A 19,506-nucleotide genomic window follows, 5' to 3' on the forward strand; every position below is an offset into this window, starting at 1 on the left:
CTCCATGTTTAGGTTCTATAGGGAGTCTGACCTCTGTGTGCCTTTCGAGGGGACACTCCATGTTTAGGTTCTATAGGGAGTCACTCATGTTTATTGGGAGTCTGACCTCTGTGTACCTTTCGTGGGGGACACTCCATGTTTAGGTTCTATAGGGAGTCTGACCTCTGTGTGCCTTTCGAGGGGACACTCCATGTTTAGGTTCTATAGGGAGTCTGACCTCTGTGTGCCTTTCGAGGGGACACTCCATGTTTAGGTTCTATAGGGAGTCACTCATGTTTATGGGGAGTCTGACCTCTGAGTACCTTTCGTGGGGGACACTCCATGTTTAGGTTCTATAGGGAGTCTGACCTCTGTGTGCCTTTCGAGGGGACACTCCATGTTTAGGTTCTATAGGGAGTCACTCATGTTTATGGGGAAGTCTGACCTCTGTGTACCATTCGAGGTGGACACTCCATGTTTAGGTTCTATAGGGAGTCATTCATGTTATTGGGAGTCTGACCTCTGACTACCTTTCGCGGTGGACACTCCATGTTTAGGTTCTATAGGGAGTCACTCATGTTTATGGGGAGTGTGACCTCTGAGTACCTTTCGAGAGGGACACTCCATGTTTAGGTTCTATAGGGAGTCACTCATGTTTATGGGGAGTCTGACCTCTGTGTACCTTTCGTGGGGGACACTCCATGTTTAGGTTCTATAGGGAGTCACTCATGTTTATGGGGAGTCAGACCTCTGAGTACCTTTCGAGGGGACACTCCATGTTTAGGTTCTATAGGGAGTCACTCATGTTTATGGGGAGTCTGACCTCTGAGTACCTTTTAGGGGGACACTCCATGTTTATGTTCTATAGAGAGTCATTCATGTTATTGGGAGTCTGACCTCTGTGTGCCTTCGAGGGGGACACTCCATGTTTAGGTTCTATAGGGAGTCACTCATGTTATTGGGAGTCTGACCTCTGTGTACCATTCGAGGGGGACACTCCATGTTTAGGTTCTATAGGGAGTCACTCATGTTTATGGGGAGTCTGACTTCTGAGTACCTTTCGCTGGGGACACTCCATGTTTATGTTCTATAGAGAGTTACTCATGTTTCGGGGAGTCTGACCTCTGTGTACCATTCGAGGGGGACACTCCATGTTTAGGTTCTATAGGGAGTCACTCATGTTATTGGGAGTCTGACCTCTGTGTACCTTTTGTGGGGGACACTCCATGTTTAGGTTCTATAGAGAGTCACTCATGTTTATGGGGAGTCTGACCTCTGTGTACCTTTCGAGGGGACACTCCATGTTTAGGTTCTATAGGGAGTCTGACCTCTGTGTGCCTTTCGTGGGGGACACTCCATGTTTAGGTTCTATAGGGAGTCACTCATGTTTATGGGGAGTCTGACCTCTGTGTACCGTTCGAGGGGACACTCCATGTTTAGGTTCTATAGGGAGTCACTCCTGTTTATGGGGAGTCTGACCTCTTTGTACCTTTCGAGGGGACACTCCATGTTTAGGTTCTATAAGGAGTCACTCATGTTTATGGGGAGTCTGACCTCTGATTAACTTTCGAGGGGACACTCCATTTTTAGGTTCTATAGGGAGTCACTCATGTTTACGGGGAGTCTGACCTCTGAGTACCTTTTGAGGGGGACACTCCATGTTTAGGTTCTATAGGGAGTCACTCATGTTTATGGGGAGTCTGACCTCTGTGTACCTTTCGAGGGGGACACTCCATGTTTGGGTTGTATAGTGTGTCACTCCTGTTTATGGGGAGTCTGACCTCTGAGTACCTTTCGAGGGGACACTCCATGTTTAGGTTCTATAGGGAGTCTGACCTCTGAGTACCTTTCGAGGGGACACTCCATGTTTAGGTTCTATAGGGAGTCACTCATGTTTATGGGGAGTCTGACCTCTGTGTACCTTTCGTGGGGGACACTCCATGTTTAGGTTCTATAGGGAGTCACTCATGTTTATGGGGAGTCAGACCTCTGTGTACCTTTCGAGGGGACACTCCATGTTTAGGTTCTATAGGGAGTTACTCATGTTTATGGGGAGTCTGACCTCTGAGTACCTTTTAGGGGGACACTCCATGTTTAGGTTCTATAGAGAGTCATTCATGTTATTGGGAGTCTGACCTCTGAGTACCTTTTAGGGGGACACTCCATGTTTATGTTCTATAGAGAGTCATTTATGTTATTGGGAGTCTCACCTCTGAGTACCTTTCGAGGGGACACTCCATGTTTAGGTTCTATAGGGAGTCACTCATGTTTATGGGGAGTCTGACCTCTGTGTACCGTTCGAGGGGACACTCCATGTTTAGGTTCTATAGGGAGTCACTCATGTTTACCGGGAGTCTGACCTCTGAGTACCTTTCGTGAGGGACACTCCATGTTTAGGTTCTATAGGGAGTCTGACCTCTGAGTACCTTTCTTGGGGACACTCCATGTTTAGGTTCTATAGGGAGTCACTCATGTTTATGGGGAGTCTGACCTCTGTGTACCTTTCGAGGGGACACTCCATGTTTAGGTTCTATGGGGAGTCACTCATGTTATTGGCAGTCTGACCTCTGTGTACCATTCGAGTGGACACTCCATGTTTAGGTTCTATAGGGAGTACTCATGTTATTTGGAGTCTGACCTCTGTGTACCATTCGAGGGGACACTCCATGTTTAGGTTCTATAGGGAGTCATTCATGTTATTGGGAGTCTGACCTCTGTGTACCTTTCGAGGGGGACACTCCTTGTTTAGGTTCTATAGGGAGTCACTCATGTTTATGGGGAGTCTGACCTCTGTGTACCTTTTGTGGGGGACACTCCATGTTTAGGTTCTATAGAGAGTCACTCATGTTTATGGGGAGTGTGACCTCTGAGTACCTTTCGAGGGGACACTCCATGTTTAGGTTCTATAGGGAGTCACTCATGTTTTTTTTTTTTTATTCTTTTATTATTTTTTACAGAGAGGAAGAGACAGGGATAGAGAGTTAGAAACATCGATGAGAGAGAAACTCGACCAGCTGCCTCTTGCATCCCCTACTGGGGATGTGCCCGCAACCAAGGTACATGCCCTTGTACCGGAATCGAACCTGGGACACTTGAGTCCGCATGCCGACGCTCTATCCACTGAGCCAAACCGGTTTCGGGAGTCACTCTTGTTTATTGGGAGTCTGACCTCTGTGTACCTTTCGAAGGGGACACTCCATGTTTAGGTTCTATAGGGAGTCACTCATGTTTATGGGAGTCTGACCTCTGAGTACCTTTCTGGGGGACACTCCATGTTTAGGTTCTATAGGGAGTCTGACCTCTGTGTGCCTTTCGAGGGGACACTCCATGTTTAGGTTCTATAGGGAGTCACTCATGTTTATGGGGAGTCTGACCTCTGTGTACCTTTCGAGGGGACACTCCATGTTTAAGTTCTATAGGGAGTCACTCATGTTTATGGGGAGTCTGACCTCTGAGTACCTTTCGTGGGGGACACTCCATGTTTAGGTTCTATAGGGAGTCTGACCTCTGTGTGCCTTTCGTGGGGGACACTCCATGTTTAGGTTCTATAGGGAGTCACTCATGTTTATGGGGAGTCAGACCTCTGAGTACCTTTCGAGGGGACACTCCATGTTTAGGTTCTATAGGGAGTCTGACCTCTGAGTACCTTTTAGTGGGACACTCCATGTTTATGTTCTATAGAGAGTCATTCATGTTATTGGGAGTCTGACCTCTGTGTACCTTTCGAGGGGGACACTCCATGTTTAGGTTCTATAGGGAGTCTGACCTCTGTGTGCCTTTCGTGTGGGACACTCCATGTTTATGTTCTATAGAGAGTCATTTATGTTATTGGGAGTCTCACCTCTGTGTACCTTTCGAGGGGGACACTCCTTGTTTAGCTTCTATAAGGAGTCACTCATGTTTATGGGGAGTCTGACCTCTGAGTACCTTTCGAGGGGACACTCCATGTTTAGGTTCTATAGGGAGTCACTCATGTTTATGGGGAATCTGACCTCTGTGTACCGTTCGTGGGGACACTCCATGTTTAGGTTCTATAGGGAGTCACTCTTGTTTATGGGGAGTCTGACCTCTGAGTACCTTTCGTGAGGGACACTCCATGTTTAGGTTCTATAGGGAGTCTGACCTCTGAGTACCTTTCTTGGGGACACTCCATGTTTAGGTTCTATAGGGAGTCACTCATGTTTATGGGGAGTCTGACCTCTGTGTACCATTCGAGGGGGACACTCCATGTTTAGGTTCTATAGGGAGTCACTCATGTTATTGGGAGTCTGACCTCTGAGGACCTTTCGAAGGGGACACTCCATGTTTATGTTCTATAGAGAGTTACTCATGTTTATGGGGAGTCTGACCTCTGTGTACCATTCGAGGGGGACACTCCATGTTTAGGTTCTATAGGGAGTCACTCATGTTTATGGGGAGTCTGACCTCTGAGGACCTTTCGCAGGGGACACTCCATGTTTATGTTGTATAGAGAGTTACTCATGTTTATGGGGAGTCTGACCTCTGAGTACCTTTTAGGGGGACACTCCATGTTTATGTTCTATAGAGAGTCATTCATGTTATTGGGAGTCTGACCTCTGAGTACCTTTTAGGGGGACACTCCATGTTTATGTTCTATAGAGAGTCATTCATGTTATTGGGAGTCTGACCTCTGTGTGCCTTCGAGAGGGACACTCCATGTTTAGGTTCTATAGGGAGTCACTCATGTTATTGGGAGTCTGACCTCTGTGTACCATTCGAGGGGGACACTCCATGTTTAGGTTCTATAGGGAGTCACTCATGTTTATGGGGAGCCTGACCTCTGAGTACCTTTCACAGGGGACACTCCATATTTAGGTTCTATATGGAGTCACTCATGTTTATGGGGAGTCTGACCTCTGAGTACCTTTCGAGGGGACACTCCATGTTTAGGTTCTATAGGGAGTCACTCATGTTTATGGGGAGTCTGACCTCTGAGTACCTTTCGTGGGGGACACTCCATGTTTAGGTTCTATAGGGAGTCTGACCTCTGTGTACCTTTCGAGGGGACACTCCATGTTTAGGTTCTATAGGGAGTCACTCATGTTTACGGGGAGTCTGACCTCTGTGTACCTTTCAAGGGGGACACTCCATGTTTAGGTTCTATATGGAGTCACTCATGTTTGTGGGGAGTCTGACGTCTGAGTACCTTTCGTGGGAGACACTCCATGTTTAGGTTCTATAGGGAGTCAATCATGTTATGCGGATTCTGACCTCTGAGTACCTTTCGAGGGGACACTCCATGTTTAGGTTCTATAGGGCGTCACTCATGTTATTGGGAGTCTGACCTCTGTGTACCTTTTGTGGGGGACACTCCATGTTTAGGTTCTATAGAGAGTCACTCATGTTTATGGGGAGTCTGACCTCTGAGTACCTTTCGAGGGGACACTCCATGTTTAGGTTCTATAGGGAGTCTGACCTCTGTGTGCCTTTCGTGGGGGACACTCCATGTTTAGGTTCTATAGGGAGTCACTCATGTTTATGGGGAGTCTGACCTCTGTGTACCTTTCGAGGGGACACTCCATGTTTAGGTTCTATAGGGAGTCACTCATGTTTATGGGGAGTCTGACCTCTGAGTACCTTTCGTGGGGACACTCCATGTTTAGGTTCTATAGGGAGTCACTCATGTTTATGGGGAGTCTGACCTCTGAGTACCTTTTAGGGGGACACTCCATGTTTATGTTCTATAGAGAGTCATTCATGTTATTGGGAGTCTGACCTCTGAGTACCTTTTAGGGGGACACTCCATGTTTATGTTCTATAGAGAGTCATTTATGTTATTGGGAGTCTCACCTCTGTGTACCTTTCGAGGGGGACACTCCTTGTTTAGCTTCTATAAGGAGTCACTCATGGTTATGGGGAGTCTGACCTCTGTGTACCTTTCGAGGGGGACACTCCATGTTTAGGTTCTATAGGGAGTCTGACCTCTGTGTGCCTTTCGAGGGGACACTCCATGTTTAGGTTCTATAGGGAGTCACTCATGTTTATGGGGAGTCTGACCTCTGTGTACCATTCGAGGGGGACACTCCATGTTTAGGTTCTATAGGGAGTCACTCATGTTTATGGGGAGTCTGACCTCTGTGTACCTTTCGTGGGGGACACTCCATGTTTAGGTTCTATAGGGAGTCTGACCTCTGAGTACCTTTCGAGGGGACACTCCATGTTTAGGTTCTATAGGGAGTTACTCATGTTTATGGTGAGTCTGACCTCTGAGTACCTTTCGAGGGGACACTCCATGTTTAGGTTCTATAGGGAGTCACTCATGTTTATGGGGAGTCTGACCTCTGATTAACTTTCGAGGGGACACTCCATGTTTAGGTTCTATGGGGAGTCACTCATGTTTATGGGGAGTCTGACCTCTGAGTACCATTTAGGGGGACACTCCATGTTTATGTTCTATAGAGAGTCATTCATGTTATTGGGAGTCTGACCTCTGTGTGCTATCAAGGGGGACACTCCATGTTTAGGTTCTATAGGGAGTCTGACCTCTGTGTACCTTTCGAGGGGACACTCCATGTTTAGGTTCTATAGGGAGTCACTCATGTTTAGGGGAGTCTGACCTCTGTGTACCTTTCGTGGGGGACACTCCATGTTTAGGTTCTATAGGGAGTCACTCATGTTTATGGGGAATCTGACCTCTGAGTACCTTTCGAGGGGACACTCCATGTTTAGGTTCTATAAGGAGTCACTCATGTTTATGGGGAGTCTGACCTCTGTGTACCTTTCGAGGGGACACTCCATGTTTACGTTCTATAGGGAGTCACTCATGTTTATGGGGAGTCTGACCTCTGTGTACCTTTCGTGAGGGACCATCCATGTTTAGGTTCTATAGGGAGTCTGACCTCTGTGTGCCTTTCGTGGGGACACTCCATGTTTAGGTTCTATAGGGAGTCACTCATGTTTATGGGCAGTCTGACCTCTGTGTACCTTTCGAGGGGGACACTCCATGTTTAGGTTCTATAGGGAGTCATTCATGTTATTGGGAGTCTGACCTCTGTGTACCTTTCGAGGGGGACACTCCTTGTTTAGCTTCTATAAGGAGTCACTCATGTTTATGGGGAGTCTGACCTCTGTGTACCTTTCGAGGGGGACACTCCATGTTTAGGTTCTATAGGGCGTCACTCATGTTATTGGGAGTCTGACCTCTGTGTACCTTTTGTGGGGGACAGTCCATGTTTAGGTTCTATAGAGAGTCACTCATGTTTATGGGGAGTCTGACCTCTGAGTACCTTTCGAGGGGACACTCCATGTTTAGGTTCTATAGGGAGTCACTCATGTTTATGGGGAGTCTGACCTCTGAGTACCTTTCGTGGGGGACACTCCATGTTTAGGTTCTATAGGGACTCTGACCTCTGTGTACCTTTCGAGGGGACACTCCATGTTTAGGTTCTATAGGGAGTCACTCATGTTTATTGGGAGTCTGACCTCTGTGTACCTTTCGAGGGGGACACTCCATGTTTAGGTTCTATAGGGAGTCACTCATGTTTATGGGGAGTCTGACCTCTGAGTACCTTTCAAGGGGACACTCCATGTTTAGGTTCTATAGGGAGTCTGACCTCTGTGTGCCTTTCGTGGGGACACTCCATGTTTAGGTTCTATAGGGAGTCACTCATGTTTATGGGGAGTCTGACCTCTGTGTACCTTTCGTGGGGGACACTCCATGTTTAGGTTCTATAGGGAGTCACTCATGTTTATGGGGAATCTGACCTCTGAGTAACTTTCGAGGGGACACTCCAAGTTTAGGTTCTATAGGGAGTCACTCATGTTTATGGGGAGTCTGACCTCTGAGTACCTTTCGCAGGGGACACTCCATGTTTATGTTCTATAGAGAGTTACTCATGTTTAGGGGAGTCTGACCTCTGTGTACCATTCGAGGGGGACACTCCATGTTTAGGTTCTATAGGGAGTCATTCATGTTATTGGGAGTCTGACCTCTGTGTACCTTTCGAGGGGACACTCCATGTTTAGGTTCTATGGGGAGTCACTCATGTTATTGGCAGTCTGACCTCTGTGTACCATTCGAGGGGGACACTCCATGTTTAGGTTCTATAGGGAGTCATTCATGTTATTGGGAGTCTGACCTCTGTGTACCTTTCGAGGGGGACACTCCTTGTTTAGCTTCTATAGGGAGTCACTCATGTTTATGGGGAGTCTGACCTCTGTGTACCTTTCGAGGGGGACACTCCATGTTTAGGTTCTATAGGGCGTCACTCATGTTATTGGGAGTCTGACCTCTGAGTACCTTTCGCAGGGGACACTCCATGTTTATGTTCTATAGAGAGTCATTCATGTTATTGGGAGTCTGACCTCTGTGTACCATTCGAGGGGGACACTCCATGTTTAGGTTCTATGGGGAGTCACTCATGTTATTGGCAGTCTGACCTCTGTGTACCATTCGAGGGGGACACTCCATGTTTAGGTTCTATAGGGAGTCTGACCTCTGTGTGCCTTTCGAGGGGACACTCCATGTTTAGGTTCTATGGGGAGTCATTCATGTTATTGGGAGTCTGACCTCTGTGTACCATTCGAGGGGGACACTCCATGTTTAGGTTCTATAGGGAGTCTGACCTCTGTGTGCCTTTCGAGGGGACACTCCATGTTTAGGTTCTATAGGGAGTCACTCATGTTATTGGGGAGTCTGACCTCTGTGTACCTTTCGCGGTGGACACTCCATGTTTAGGTTCTATAGGGAGTCTGACCTCTGAGTACCTTTCGTGGGGGACACTCCATGTTTAGGTTCTATAGGGAGTCTGACCTCTGTGTGCCTTTCGAGGGGACACTCCATGTTTAGGTTCTATAGGGAGTCACTCATGTTTATGGGGAGTCTGACCTCTGAGTACCTTTCGTGGGGGACACTCCATGTTTATGTTCTATAGAGAGTCATTCATGTTATTGGGAGTCTGACCTCTGTGTGCCTTTCGAGGGGGACACTCCATGTTTAGGTTCTATAGGGAGTCTGACCTCTGTGTGCCTTTCGTGTGGGACACTCCATGTTTATGTTCTATAGAGAGTCATTTATGTTATTGGGAGTCTCACCTCTGTGTACCTTTCGAGGGGGACACTCCTTGTTTAGCTTCTATAAGGAGTCACTCATGTTTATGGGGAGTCTGACCTCTGAGTACCTTTCGAGGGGACACTCCATGTTTAGGTTCTATAGGGAGTCACTCATGTTATTTGGAGTCTGACCTCTGAGGACCTTTCGTAGGGGACACTCCATGTTTATGTTCTACAGAGAGTTACTCATGTTTAGGGGAGTCTGACCTCTGTGTACCATTCGAGGGGGACACTCCATGTTTAGGTTCTATAGGGAGTCACTCATGTTTATGGGGAGTCTGACTTCTGAGTACCTTTCGCAGGGGACACTCCATGTTTATGTTGTATAGAGAGTTACTCATGTTTATGGGGAGTCTGACCTCTGAGTACCTTTCGTGGGGGACACTCCATGTTTAGGTTCTATAGGGAGTCTGACCTCTGTGTACCTTTCGAGGGGACACTCCATGTTTAGGTTCTATAGGGAGTCACTCATGTTTATGGGGAGTCTGACCTCTGAGTACCTTTCAAGGGGACACTCCATGTTTAGGTTCTATAGGGAGTCTGACCTCTGTGTGCCTTTCGTGGGGGACACTCCATGTTTAGGTTCTATAGGGAGTCACTCATGTTTATGGGGAGTCTGACCTCTGAGTACCTTTCTTTGGGGATACTCCATGTTTAGGTTCTATAGAGAGTTACTCATGTTTATGGGGAGTCTGACCTCTGAGTACCTTTCGTGGGGGACACTCCATGTTTAGGTTCTATAGGGAGTCTGACCTCTGTGTGCCTTTCGAGGGGACACTCCATGTTTAGGTTCTATAGGGAGTCACTCATGTTATTGGGGAGTCTGACCTCTGTGTACCATTCGAGGGGGACACTCCATGTTTAGGTTCTATAGGGAGTCTGACCTCTGTGTGCCTTTCGAGGGGACACTCCATGTTTAGGTTCTATGGGGAGTCACTCATGTTATTGGCAGTCTGACCTCTGTGTACCATTCGAGGGGGACACTCCATGTTTAGGTTCTATAGGGAGTCATTCATGTTATTGGGAGTCTGACCTCTGTGTACCTTTTGAGGGGGACACTCCTTGTTTAGCTTCTATAAGGAGTCACTCATGTTTATGGGGAGTCTGACCTCTGTGTACCTTTCGAGGGGGACACTCCATGTTTAGGTTCTATAGGGAGTCACTCATGTTTATGGGGAGTCTGACCTCTGAGTACCTTTCGTGGGGGACACTCCATGTTTAGGTTCTATAGGGAGTCTGACCTCTGTGTGCCTTTCGAGGGGACACTCCATGTTTAGGTTCTATAGGGAGTCACTCATGTTTATGGGGAGTCTGACCTCTGAGTACCTTTTAGGGGGACACTCCATGTTTATGTTCTATAGAGAGTCATTCATGTTATTGGGAGTCTGACCTCTGTGTGCTATCAAGGGGGACACTCCATGTTTAGGTTCTATAGGGAGTCTGACCTCTGTGTGCCTTTCGTGTGGGACACTCCATGTTTATGTTCTATAGAGAGTCATTTATGTTATTGGGAGTCTGACCTCTGTGTACCTTTCGAGGGGAACACTCCATGTTTAGGTTCTATAGGGCGTCACTCATGTTATTGGGAGTCTGACCTCTGTGTACCTTTTGTGGGGGACACTCCATGTTTAGGTTCTATAGAGAGTCACTCATGTTTATGGGGAGTGTGACCTCTGAGTACCTTTCGAGGGGACACTCCATGTTTAGGTTCTATAGGGAGTCACTCATGTTATTGGGAGTCTGACCTCTGTGTACCATTCGAGGGGACACTCCATGTTTAGGTTCTATAGGGAGTCACTCATGTTATTGGGAGTCTGACCTCTGTGTACCATTCGAGGGGGACACTCCATGTTTAGGTTCTATAGGGCGTCACTCATGTTATTGGGAGTCTGACCTCTGTGTACCTTTTGTGGGGGACACTCCATGTTTAGGTTCTATAGAGAGTCACTCATGTTTATGGGAAGTCTGACCTCTGAGTACCTTTCGAGGGGACACTCCATGTTTATGATCTATAGGGAGTCACTCATGTTAATGGAGAGTCTGTCCTCTGAGTACCTTTCGTGGGGGACACTCCTTGTTTATGATCTATAGGGAGTCACTCATGTTAATGGGGAGTCTGACCTCTGAGGACCTTTCGTGGGGGACACTCCATGTTTATGTTCTATAGAGAGTCATTCATATTATTGGGAGTCAGACCTCTGTGTACCTTAAACATGAATGACTATAGAAAATAAACATAGAGTGTCCCCCATGAAAGGTACTCAGAGGTCAGACTACCAATAATCATGAGTGACTCCCTATAGAACATAATCATGGAGTGTCCCCCTCGAAGGTACACAGAGGTCAGACTCTCAATAACATGAATGACTCCCTATAGAACATAAACATGGAGTGTCTCCCACGAAAGGTACATGGAGGTCAGACTCCCCATAAACATGAGTTACTCCCTGTAGAACCTGAACATGGAGTGTCCCCCACGAAAGGTACACAGAGGTCAGACTCCCCATAAACAGGAGTAACTCTCTATAGAACAAAAACATGGAGTGTCCCCCTCGAAAGGTACACAGAGGTCAGACTCCCAATAACATGAGTGACTCCCTATAGAACCTAAACATGGAGTGTCCCCCTCGAAAGGCACACAGAGGTCAGACTCCCAATAACATGAATGACTCTCTATAGAACATAAACATGGAGTGTCCTCTACGAAAGGTACACAGAGGTCAGACTCCCCATAAACATGAGTGACTCCCTATAGAATCTAAACATGGAGTGTCCCCTCGAAAGGTACACAGAGGTCAGACTCCCCATAAACATGAGTGACTCCCTATAGAACCTAAACATGGAGTGTCCCCTCGAAAGGTACACAGAGGTCAGACTCCCCATAAACAGGAGTGACTTCCTATAGAACGTAAACATGGAGTGTCCCCCTCGAAAGGTACACAGAGGTCAGACTCCCCATAAACATGTGTGACTCCCTATAGAACCTAAACATGGAGTGTCCCCCTCGAAAGGTACACAGAGGTCAGACTCTCAATAAACATGAGTGACTCCCTATAGAACATAAACATGGAGTGTCCCCTCGAAAGGTACACAGAGGTGAGACTCCCCATAAACAGGAGTGACTCACTATAGAACATTAACATGGAGTGTCCCCCTCGAAAGGTACACAGAGGTCAGACTCCCCATAAACAGGAGTGACTCCCTATAGAAACTAAACATGGAGTGTCCCCTCGAAAGGTACACAGAGGTGAGACTCCCGATAAACATGAGTGACTCACTATAGAACCTAAACATGGAGTGTCCCCTCGAAAGGTACACAGAGGTCAGACTCCCCATAAACATGAGTGACTCCCTATAGAACCTAAACATGGAGTGTCCCCTCGAAAGGTACACAGAGGTCAGACTCCCCATAAACATGAGTGACTCCCTATAGAACCTAAACATGGAGTGTCCCCCACGAAAGGCACACAGAGGTCAGACTCCCCTAAACATGAATGACTCCCTATAGAACCTAAACATGGAGTGTCCCCTCGAAAGGCACACAGAGGTCAGACTCCCTATAGAACCTAAACATGGAGTGTCCCCTCGAAAGGTAAACAGAGGTGAGAATCCCCATAAACATGAGTGACTCCCTATAGAACCTAAACATGGAGTGTCCCCTCGAAAGGTACACAGAGGTCAGACTCCCCATAAACAGGAGTGACTCCCTATAGAACCTAAACATGGAGTGTCCCCTCGAAAGGTACACAGAGGTCAGACTCCCCATAAACAGGAGTGACTCCCTATAGAACCTAAACATGGAGTGTCCCCTCGAATGGTACACAGAGGTCAGACTCCCCATAAACAGGAGTGACTCACTATAGAACCTAAACATGGAGTGTCCCCTCGAAAGGTACACAGAGGTCAGACTCCCCATAAACAGGAGTGACTCCCTATAGAACCTAAACATGGAGTGTCCCCTCGAAAGGTACACAGAGGTCAGACTCCCCATAAACAGGAGTGACTCCCTATAGAACATTAACATGGAGTGTCCCCCTCGAAAGGTACACAGAGGTGAGACTCCCCATAAACAGGAGTGACTCACTATAGAACATTAACATGGAGTGTCCCCTCGAAAGGTACACAGAGGTCAGACTCCCCATAAACATGAGTGACTCCCTATAGAACCTAATCATGGAGTGTCCCCTCGAAAGGTACACAGAGGTCAGAATCCCCATAAACATGAGTGACTCCCTATAGAACTTAAACATGGAGTGTCCCCTCGAAAGGTACACAGAGGTGAGACTCCCCATAAACATGAGTGACTCCCTATAGAACCTAAACATGGAGTGTCCCCTCGAAAGGTACACAGAGGTCAGACTCCCCATAAACAGGAGTGACTCCCTATAGAACCTAAACATGGAGTGTCCCCTCGAAAGGTACACAGAGGTCAGACTCCCCATAAACAGGAGTGACTCCCTATAGAACCTAAACATGGAGTGTCCCCCTCGAATGGTACACAGAGGTCAGACTCCCCATAAACAGGAGTGACTCCCTATAGAACCTAAACATGGAGTGTCCCCTCGAAAGGTACACAGAGGTCAGACTCCCCATAAACAGGAGTGACTCCCTATAGAACCTAAACATGGAGTGTCCCCTCGAAAGGTACACAGAGGTCAGACTCCCCATAAACAGGAGTGACTCCCTATAGAACATTAACATGGAGTGTCCCCCTCGAAAGGTACACAGAGGTCAGACTCCCCATAAACATGAGTGACTCCCTATAGAACCTAAACATGGAGTGTCCCCTCGAAAGGTACACAGAGGTCAGACTCCCCATAAACAGGAGTGACTCCCTATAGAACCTAAACATTGAGTGTCCCCCATGAAAGGTACACAGAGGTCAGGCTCCCCATAAACATGAGTGACTCCGTATAGAACCTAAACATGGAGTGTCCCCCTCGAAGCCGTCTGCGCTCCTGTCTCTCAGGCTTATTCCCCTTCTCACGTCCTGTTGAGGATTCGGCTCCCTTCCCTGGTCTCCCTGTCAGCCCGCCTTTGACTCTCCCCTTTCCAAGGATGCAGACGCCCCTCCCGGCCCCCAGGACAGAGGTGGTTGTGGCCCGTACCGGGTCCTGTTCTGCTCCCTGCCCGCCACAGAGAGAAACCTCACACAGTGCCTCGTGCTCGCAGTGGAGCCAGGCCAGGGAGGCAGGGCACGGCCCCGGGGCCACTGTGATCGCTCTGAATGTCAATGTTCTAGGAGAGTGATGCAGACCCTGACGCCATACACACGATGCTCAGGGCTCCAGAGAACCGGACTCTCATCAAGCGGATGATGATCAAGTGCGCTGATGTGTCCAACCCCTGCCGGCCCTTGGAGCAGTGCATCGAGTGGGCTGCACGCATCTCGGAGGAGTATTTTTCTCAGGTCAGACACTGCCCCTTACGTGCCTCCGTTTCCACTTCCCTGTGGTGGGAGCCGTACCTGTGGGGGTGGCAGGAGATTCGCTCTCACCAGTCACAGCCTCTCAGTTCTGAGAGCACAGGTTCCACCCCATTCGCTCCGCCACTGACCTGTCTCAGCACCGAGGAGCCCGTCCCGTGTGACAGCCCTTCCCGCTCTCGCTGACGGCGTGGGGTGCATCGCGGTAACTGTGCGGAGGACGGTCCTGGACAAGGTCACAGGTCGTCAGGACCGACCTTAACCGGTGCGAAGGGCCACGGCCACTTCTCACAGACGTCCTGCGGTCGGGTGGATCCAGCCTGGCCCTGCACGGGGGAAGTATTTTCGGGATGTAACGATGTAAAGCATAGATACATTCCATCAGTTCAGTGCAGGAGGGAGCAGAGAGGACCAATGGAACGAAAAAGTCCAAATACTGAGTCCTCAGTCCTACACCCTCTCCAGGTTAAACACCCTCTTTTTTAGGAATAACACGAAATTCCTTAATGTGACCACTGTTCCAACATGCAACAGCCAAAACCACATGGCCGTGCCAGTCCCCTGTATTTTTCTGTCCCTCTTGATTTTCTGTTCCTGCTGATCCTCAGGCACCTCTCTCTCCCTCCTGTCAGTGTACGGGGATCTCGCCTCACCCAGTAGCCACTGTCTCCTGCATCCGCCCAGTCAATCCCGAGCAGCACTGGCGGCAGGAGGCAGGGAGGGGCTTGTAGATGGAATCTGCCTCACTCTCCGCTCACCCACAGCAGCGCCCAGCCCTGCCAGCTCCGTGCCTGCTAAGCGCCCTGTCAAGTGCGCCATGTTTACCTGGCAGAGGTGCAGTTAGCACAGGCCGGTAGCGTAGGGGCGGGAGCTGTGTCACGAGGCCTGCGTGCATGCGCTCTGTGATGTCCTAACGACACGTGACTGCACATAAAGCGCTTCACCCCCGAGCTGATGTTCGCTCTGTTTTACTGCACGTATCTCAGCGTGTGCAGATCTTCCCAAATAAGATGACGTGGCCGGAGACGAGAACAGCCCCAGCCCCCAGCCCCCGTGCTGTGAGGGGCTGTCTCACTTACCCCTGCGTCCTGTGCTGGGGGCAGGGGGGCAGCTAGTGGGCGCAGGTGCCATCGGAATCTGAACTGAGGAGCTTCGGCAAGAGGCTTCCAGGGGCGAGGATGTGGGTGGGTGTCCTGAGGCCCTCCTGGCCCAGAGCAGGCCCCACTCGGGAACAACTGGCGGCAGGTGCTCCCAGTCGGCTTCTCAGCACTCGCTCTGGGCGTGGAGCCGGCACTGAGACTTGTAATTCTGTATTTTCTGCTCTGCAGACCGAGGAGGAAAAGAAGCTGGACTTACCTGTGATGATGCCAGCTTTTGACCGCAACACCTGCAGCATCCCCAAGTCCCAGATCTCCTTCATCGACTACTTCGTCACAGACATGTACGATGCCTGGGACGGTAAGAATCTAGAGGCCTTGTCCTAGATGTCGTACCTGCTGTGTTCTGTATGTGACTCCAGGCTATGCTTGGGGGCTTAGACCTTCCAGAAAGACTGAGCTGAACAAGCTATCGCCGGGCCCTGAGGGCCAGGGCATTGTGTGCACACCCCCGTTAACTGCCCCTCCAAGGGGGTGTTATACCCGCCCGTTTCAGAGACTTGAACTGGGGCCACACAGCGAGTAGCAGAGAAACTAGGATTCACAGCCACGAACCCGGACTCCACACCCCACGGTGTTCCTGGAGCCGTTTGCCCCCAGCCGGGGGTCCCTGACAGAGGCACACCCTTTCCCGCAAAGAGGACCCACTAAGACCCCCTGGGAACCTGCTCTGCCGCCACAGCACTGCTCTGAGAGGCAGGGCTGCAGGGCAGGCAGATGTGGGCTGCAGTGCCAGGGGCGGGAGCACCAGCGGGAGAGGTACTCACGGCCTGCTGTCTCCTGGCAACACCACAGGGTGGGGGGCTCTCGCTGCTTTGTCCTGACACCCCAGCCCCAGGTACGGATTAGGGTAACTAAGCAGAGGTGCTCCCTGTTTCACTGATCAGAGTGGTCAGCTGAGCAAGTCCTGAAGGAGCTGCTGGCCTGAGTGCAGGACTTGCCTTTAGTAACCTGGGCTCCTGGCGTTCTGCAGATGCCAGGCCTACCCCCTTCTTCCGAGTGCTCTCTCCGTAGAAAGCCCAAACCTCTAAGCTGAGGCTGTGAGAAGACCTCACATTCCCCTCTATTTCTTCAGACTTTGTAGACCTACAGGAGTTACTGCAGCATCTGGACAACAACTTTAAATACTGGAAGGGACTCGACGAAAGGAAGCTGCGGGGCCTCCGACCACCTCTGGAATCAAAATAGTATGTGAACCCTCTTCCTTGTATTTTTAAAATATACTTATTGATTTCAGAGAAGAAGGGGGATGGAGAGAGAGATGGAAACATCAATGATAAGAGAATATCATTGATCAGCTGCCTCCTGCACTGGAGATGGAGCCCACAACCCAGACATATGCCCTAACTGGGAATCGAACCCATGACCTCATGGTTCATAGGTCGATGCTCAACCACTGGGCCTCGCAGTCTTATACAGAATAAGAAAAGGAGGCAGTTGGGTAGTCAGTGAGAGCCACACTTTGTAGCCAACATTGACCTCAGACTCACTGTGGGTTTTTAGCTTGCTGGGCAGAGGGTTCCTTTACCGCTATCACGTTCACCCACCCCCTACCCCTTCGCCACCTCGATCCTCACCACTCTCATCAGCAAAGTGCGGATGCAGGTGGAGGAGGTCAGGTACTGACGGTGGGGATGAAAAGGGGTGTAGGTGGTAAAGTTGGTTCAGGTCAAGATGAAGGGGGTGAAAATGGTGAATCTCAAGGTGCTGAAAGACATTGTGAAGGTCAAGTTGAAAGCAGCAAAGGTAAAGGAGATGAAGGGGTCAAATGTCAAGATTGCAGTAGTGAGGGAGGTGAGTGATGAAGGTCAAGGTGAAAATGGAAAAGTTCGACTGAGGATGAAAGTGAGGGAGTAAAGGTGGAGAAATTCAGAATGAGGGTAAGATGGTGGACGTGGTGCAGGTCGAGGTGAAGGAAGGAGGTGGTACTGGTGAAGGCAGAGGCGGCAGCAGTGAAAGAGGTGGGGGAAGTGCTGCAGGTCAACTCAGAGGCAGCGAATCTCAAGGGGCAGGTGGCGAAGGCGAACTGCAATAGTGAAGGAGGTGGCTGAAGGTCGATGTGAAGATGTAGGTGGTAAAAATGGCAAGGAGAAGGGGGTAAGGTTAAGTTCAAAGTGAGGGCAAAGGTGGTGAAAGTCAAGTGCAACAAAGGTTGCCATGGAGAAGGAAGAGTGTTAAGGTGGTGTCAAGAGGAAGGGTGCCAAAACCGGTTTGGCTCAGTGGATAGAGCGTCGGCCTGTGGACTCAAGGGTCCCGGGTTCGATTCCGGTCAAGGCATGTACCTTGGTTGCGGGCACATCCCCAGTAGGGGGTGTGCAAGAGGCAGCTGATCGATGTTTCTCTCTCATCGATGTTTCTGGCTCTCTATCCCTCTCTCTTCCTCTCTATAAAAAATCAATAAAATATAAAAAAAAAAAAGAGGAAGGGTGCAGCAGTGAAGGAGTTGAGTGAAAGGGAAGGTGGAGGTGAAGGCAGTGAAGATCACGTAGCAGGTGGAAAAGATAAAAGGTGTGAATGTGAAGTTCAAAGTGAGGGTGAAGGTGGTGAAAATAGTAAAATTTGGTGGAAGGTGAAGGTATAGGTGGCAAAGGTAGGTTGCATCAGGGAAGGAGTTGGGTGAAGGTGGTGCTACTCAGGATGAAAGGTGAATGTGGTGAAGTTCAAAGTGAGGGTGAAGGTGTAGATGGTGACATGGTAAGGAAGGTGGTGATGGGGCAGGTGGTGAAAGAATGTGGTCAGGTTGATCTGCAAAGATGAAGGCGGTAAATGTGAAAGTGAAGGTGAAGGGGGTGAAAGGTGAAACTCGGGTTAACAGTGGTGTGGTAGGGGGTGAAGGTCAGGGGAATGGTGAAGTTCAAAGTGAGGGTGAGGATGGTGAAGGTTACGCAAGTGAGGAAGGTGAGGGAATGTTGTTTCTGTTGAGGTGGGTGAAGGTAAAAGATGTGTTGAAGGTGAGGAAGTCAAAGTGAGTGTGTAGGTGGTGAAAGTGGTAAAGTTGGGTAAGGTGATGGGTGAAAGTCCAGTGAAGGTGGTGAATGCTGCATCAGTGAAGGTAAAGCAGTTAATTTCAAATTGAGATGAAGGTAGTGAAGGAGGTGACAGGGGTGCAGGTCAAGGTGAATATAGCCCTGGTGAGGGTGAAGGTGTTGACATTGAAGGTGAAATTCAAAGCGAGAGTGAAGATGGTGAAGGGGCAGAGATGAAGGTGGGGACAGGTCAAGGTGGTGCACGTGATGTTCAAGGTTGAGGTGGGTGAAGATGGTCCAGGTGAAGGTGGTGAAGGAGGTGGTGAAGGTGGTGGGTAGTGAAGGAGGAGGGTGAAGTAGGTGAAGGTGAAGATATTGAAGGTCAAGGTGAAAGCTGTGAAGGAAGGAAGACCTCTCCCACTTACTGTGAAATCCTGATGTGGCAAACAGTTCCTCACGGGGGCAGCCCTGGGACACCTTACGGCACTCCAGCCTTCCCCACACCATGGAGGGCACAGCCACTCCCTGCGGAATGCACTGATGGTTACTTCAACCACCAAGTTTGAGGGGGATTACTAATATCAATTACTAAAGTGTTTGTTACAACTTCAATATTTTCTGAGTTTAAAAATACTTCAAAGCCAACTTTAAATGGTATGACCAAATTTACATGATTCTTATTCATTAAATATATTATACTTATTTTCATAACAAATTAATCCTCACATGCTTACTGATTGAGAGAGAGAGAGACATCTGTTGGTTGCCTTCCACCCCAACACGGAATCAGACCTGCAACCTTTTGGTGTTGGGATGATGCTCCACCGTGCCACACCCACCAGGGCCCTATAGAGGTATTTGTACGTGTGAAATTTTTATCCGATTGACGCTAATCAGGAAACCCTGC

At 49.1% G+C, this 19,506-nt stretch overlaps 1 protein-coding gene and 1 long non-coding RNA gene across 3 annotated transcripts in view; one reads left to right on the top strand and one right to left on the bottom strand.

The window, feature by feature from the left end:
* The window catches only part of PDE8A (phosphodiesterase 8A), a 121,387-nt gene that overhangs the window by 101,503 nt on the left and 378 nt on the right, over nt 1–19,506 (top strand). Inside the window, exons 20-22 of the mRNA XM_054713200.1 lie at nt 14,294–14,461; nt 15,805–15,934; nt 16,709–16,820. Of these exons, the coding sequence (XP_054569175.1) occupies nt 14,294–14,461; nt 15,805–15,934; nt 16,709–16,820 (410 nt within the window). The remainder of the gene's footprint in view (nt 1–14,293; nt 14,462–15,804; nt 15,935–16,708; nt 16,821–19,506) is intronic.
* The window catches only part of LOC114229292 (uncharacterized), a 51,077-nt gene that overhangs the window by 12,694 nt on the left and 18,877 nt on the right, over nt 1–19,506 (bottom strand). Inside the window, exons 1-3 of one of the 2 annotated variants that reach the window (XR_008555390.1) lie at nt 19,025–19,111; nt 15,556–15,798; nt 14,608–14,802 (exon numbers count right to left, since the gene is read on the bottom strand). This is a non-coding gene — a long non-coding RNA (uncharacterized LOC114229292). Of the gene's footprint in view, nt 1–14,607; nt 14,803–15,555; nt 15,799–19,024; nt 19,112–19,506 lie in introns of those variants that run through there. The other variant, XR_008555389.1, reaches the window with a different exon arrangement.

The sequence above is a fragment of the Eptesicus fuscus genome, chromosome 25 (assembly GCF_027574615.1).
Source record: "Eptesicus fuscus isolate TK198812 chromosome 25, DD_ASM_mEF_20220401, whole genome shotgun sequence".
Classification (NCBI taxonomy): Eukaryota; Metazoa; Chordata; class Mammalia; order Chiroptera; family Vespertilionidae; genus Eptesicus; species Eptesicus fuscus.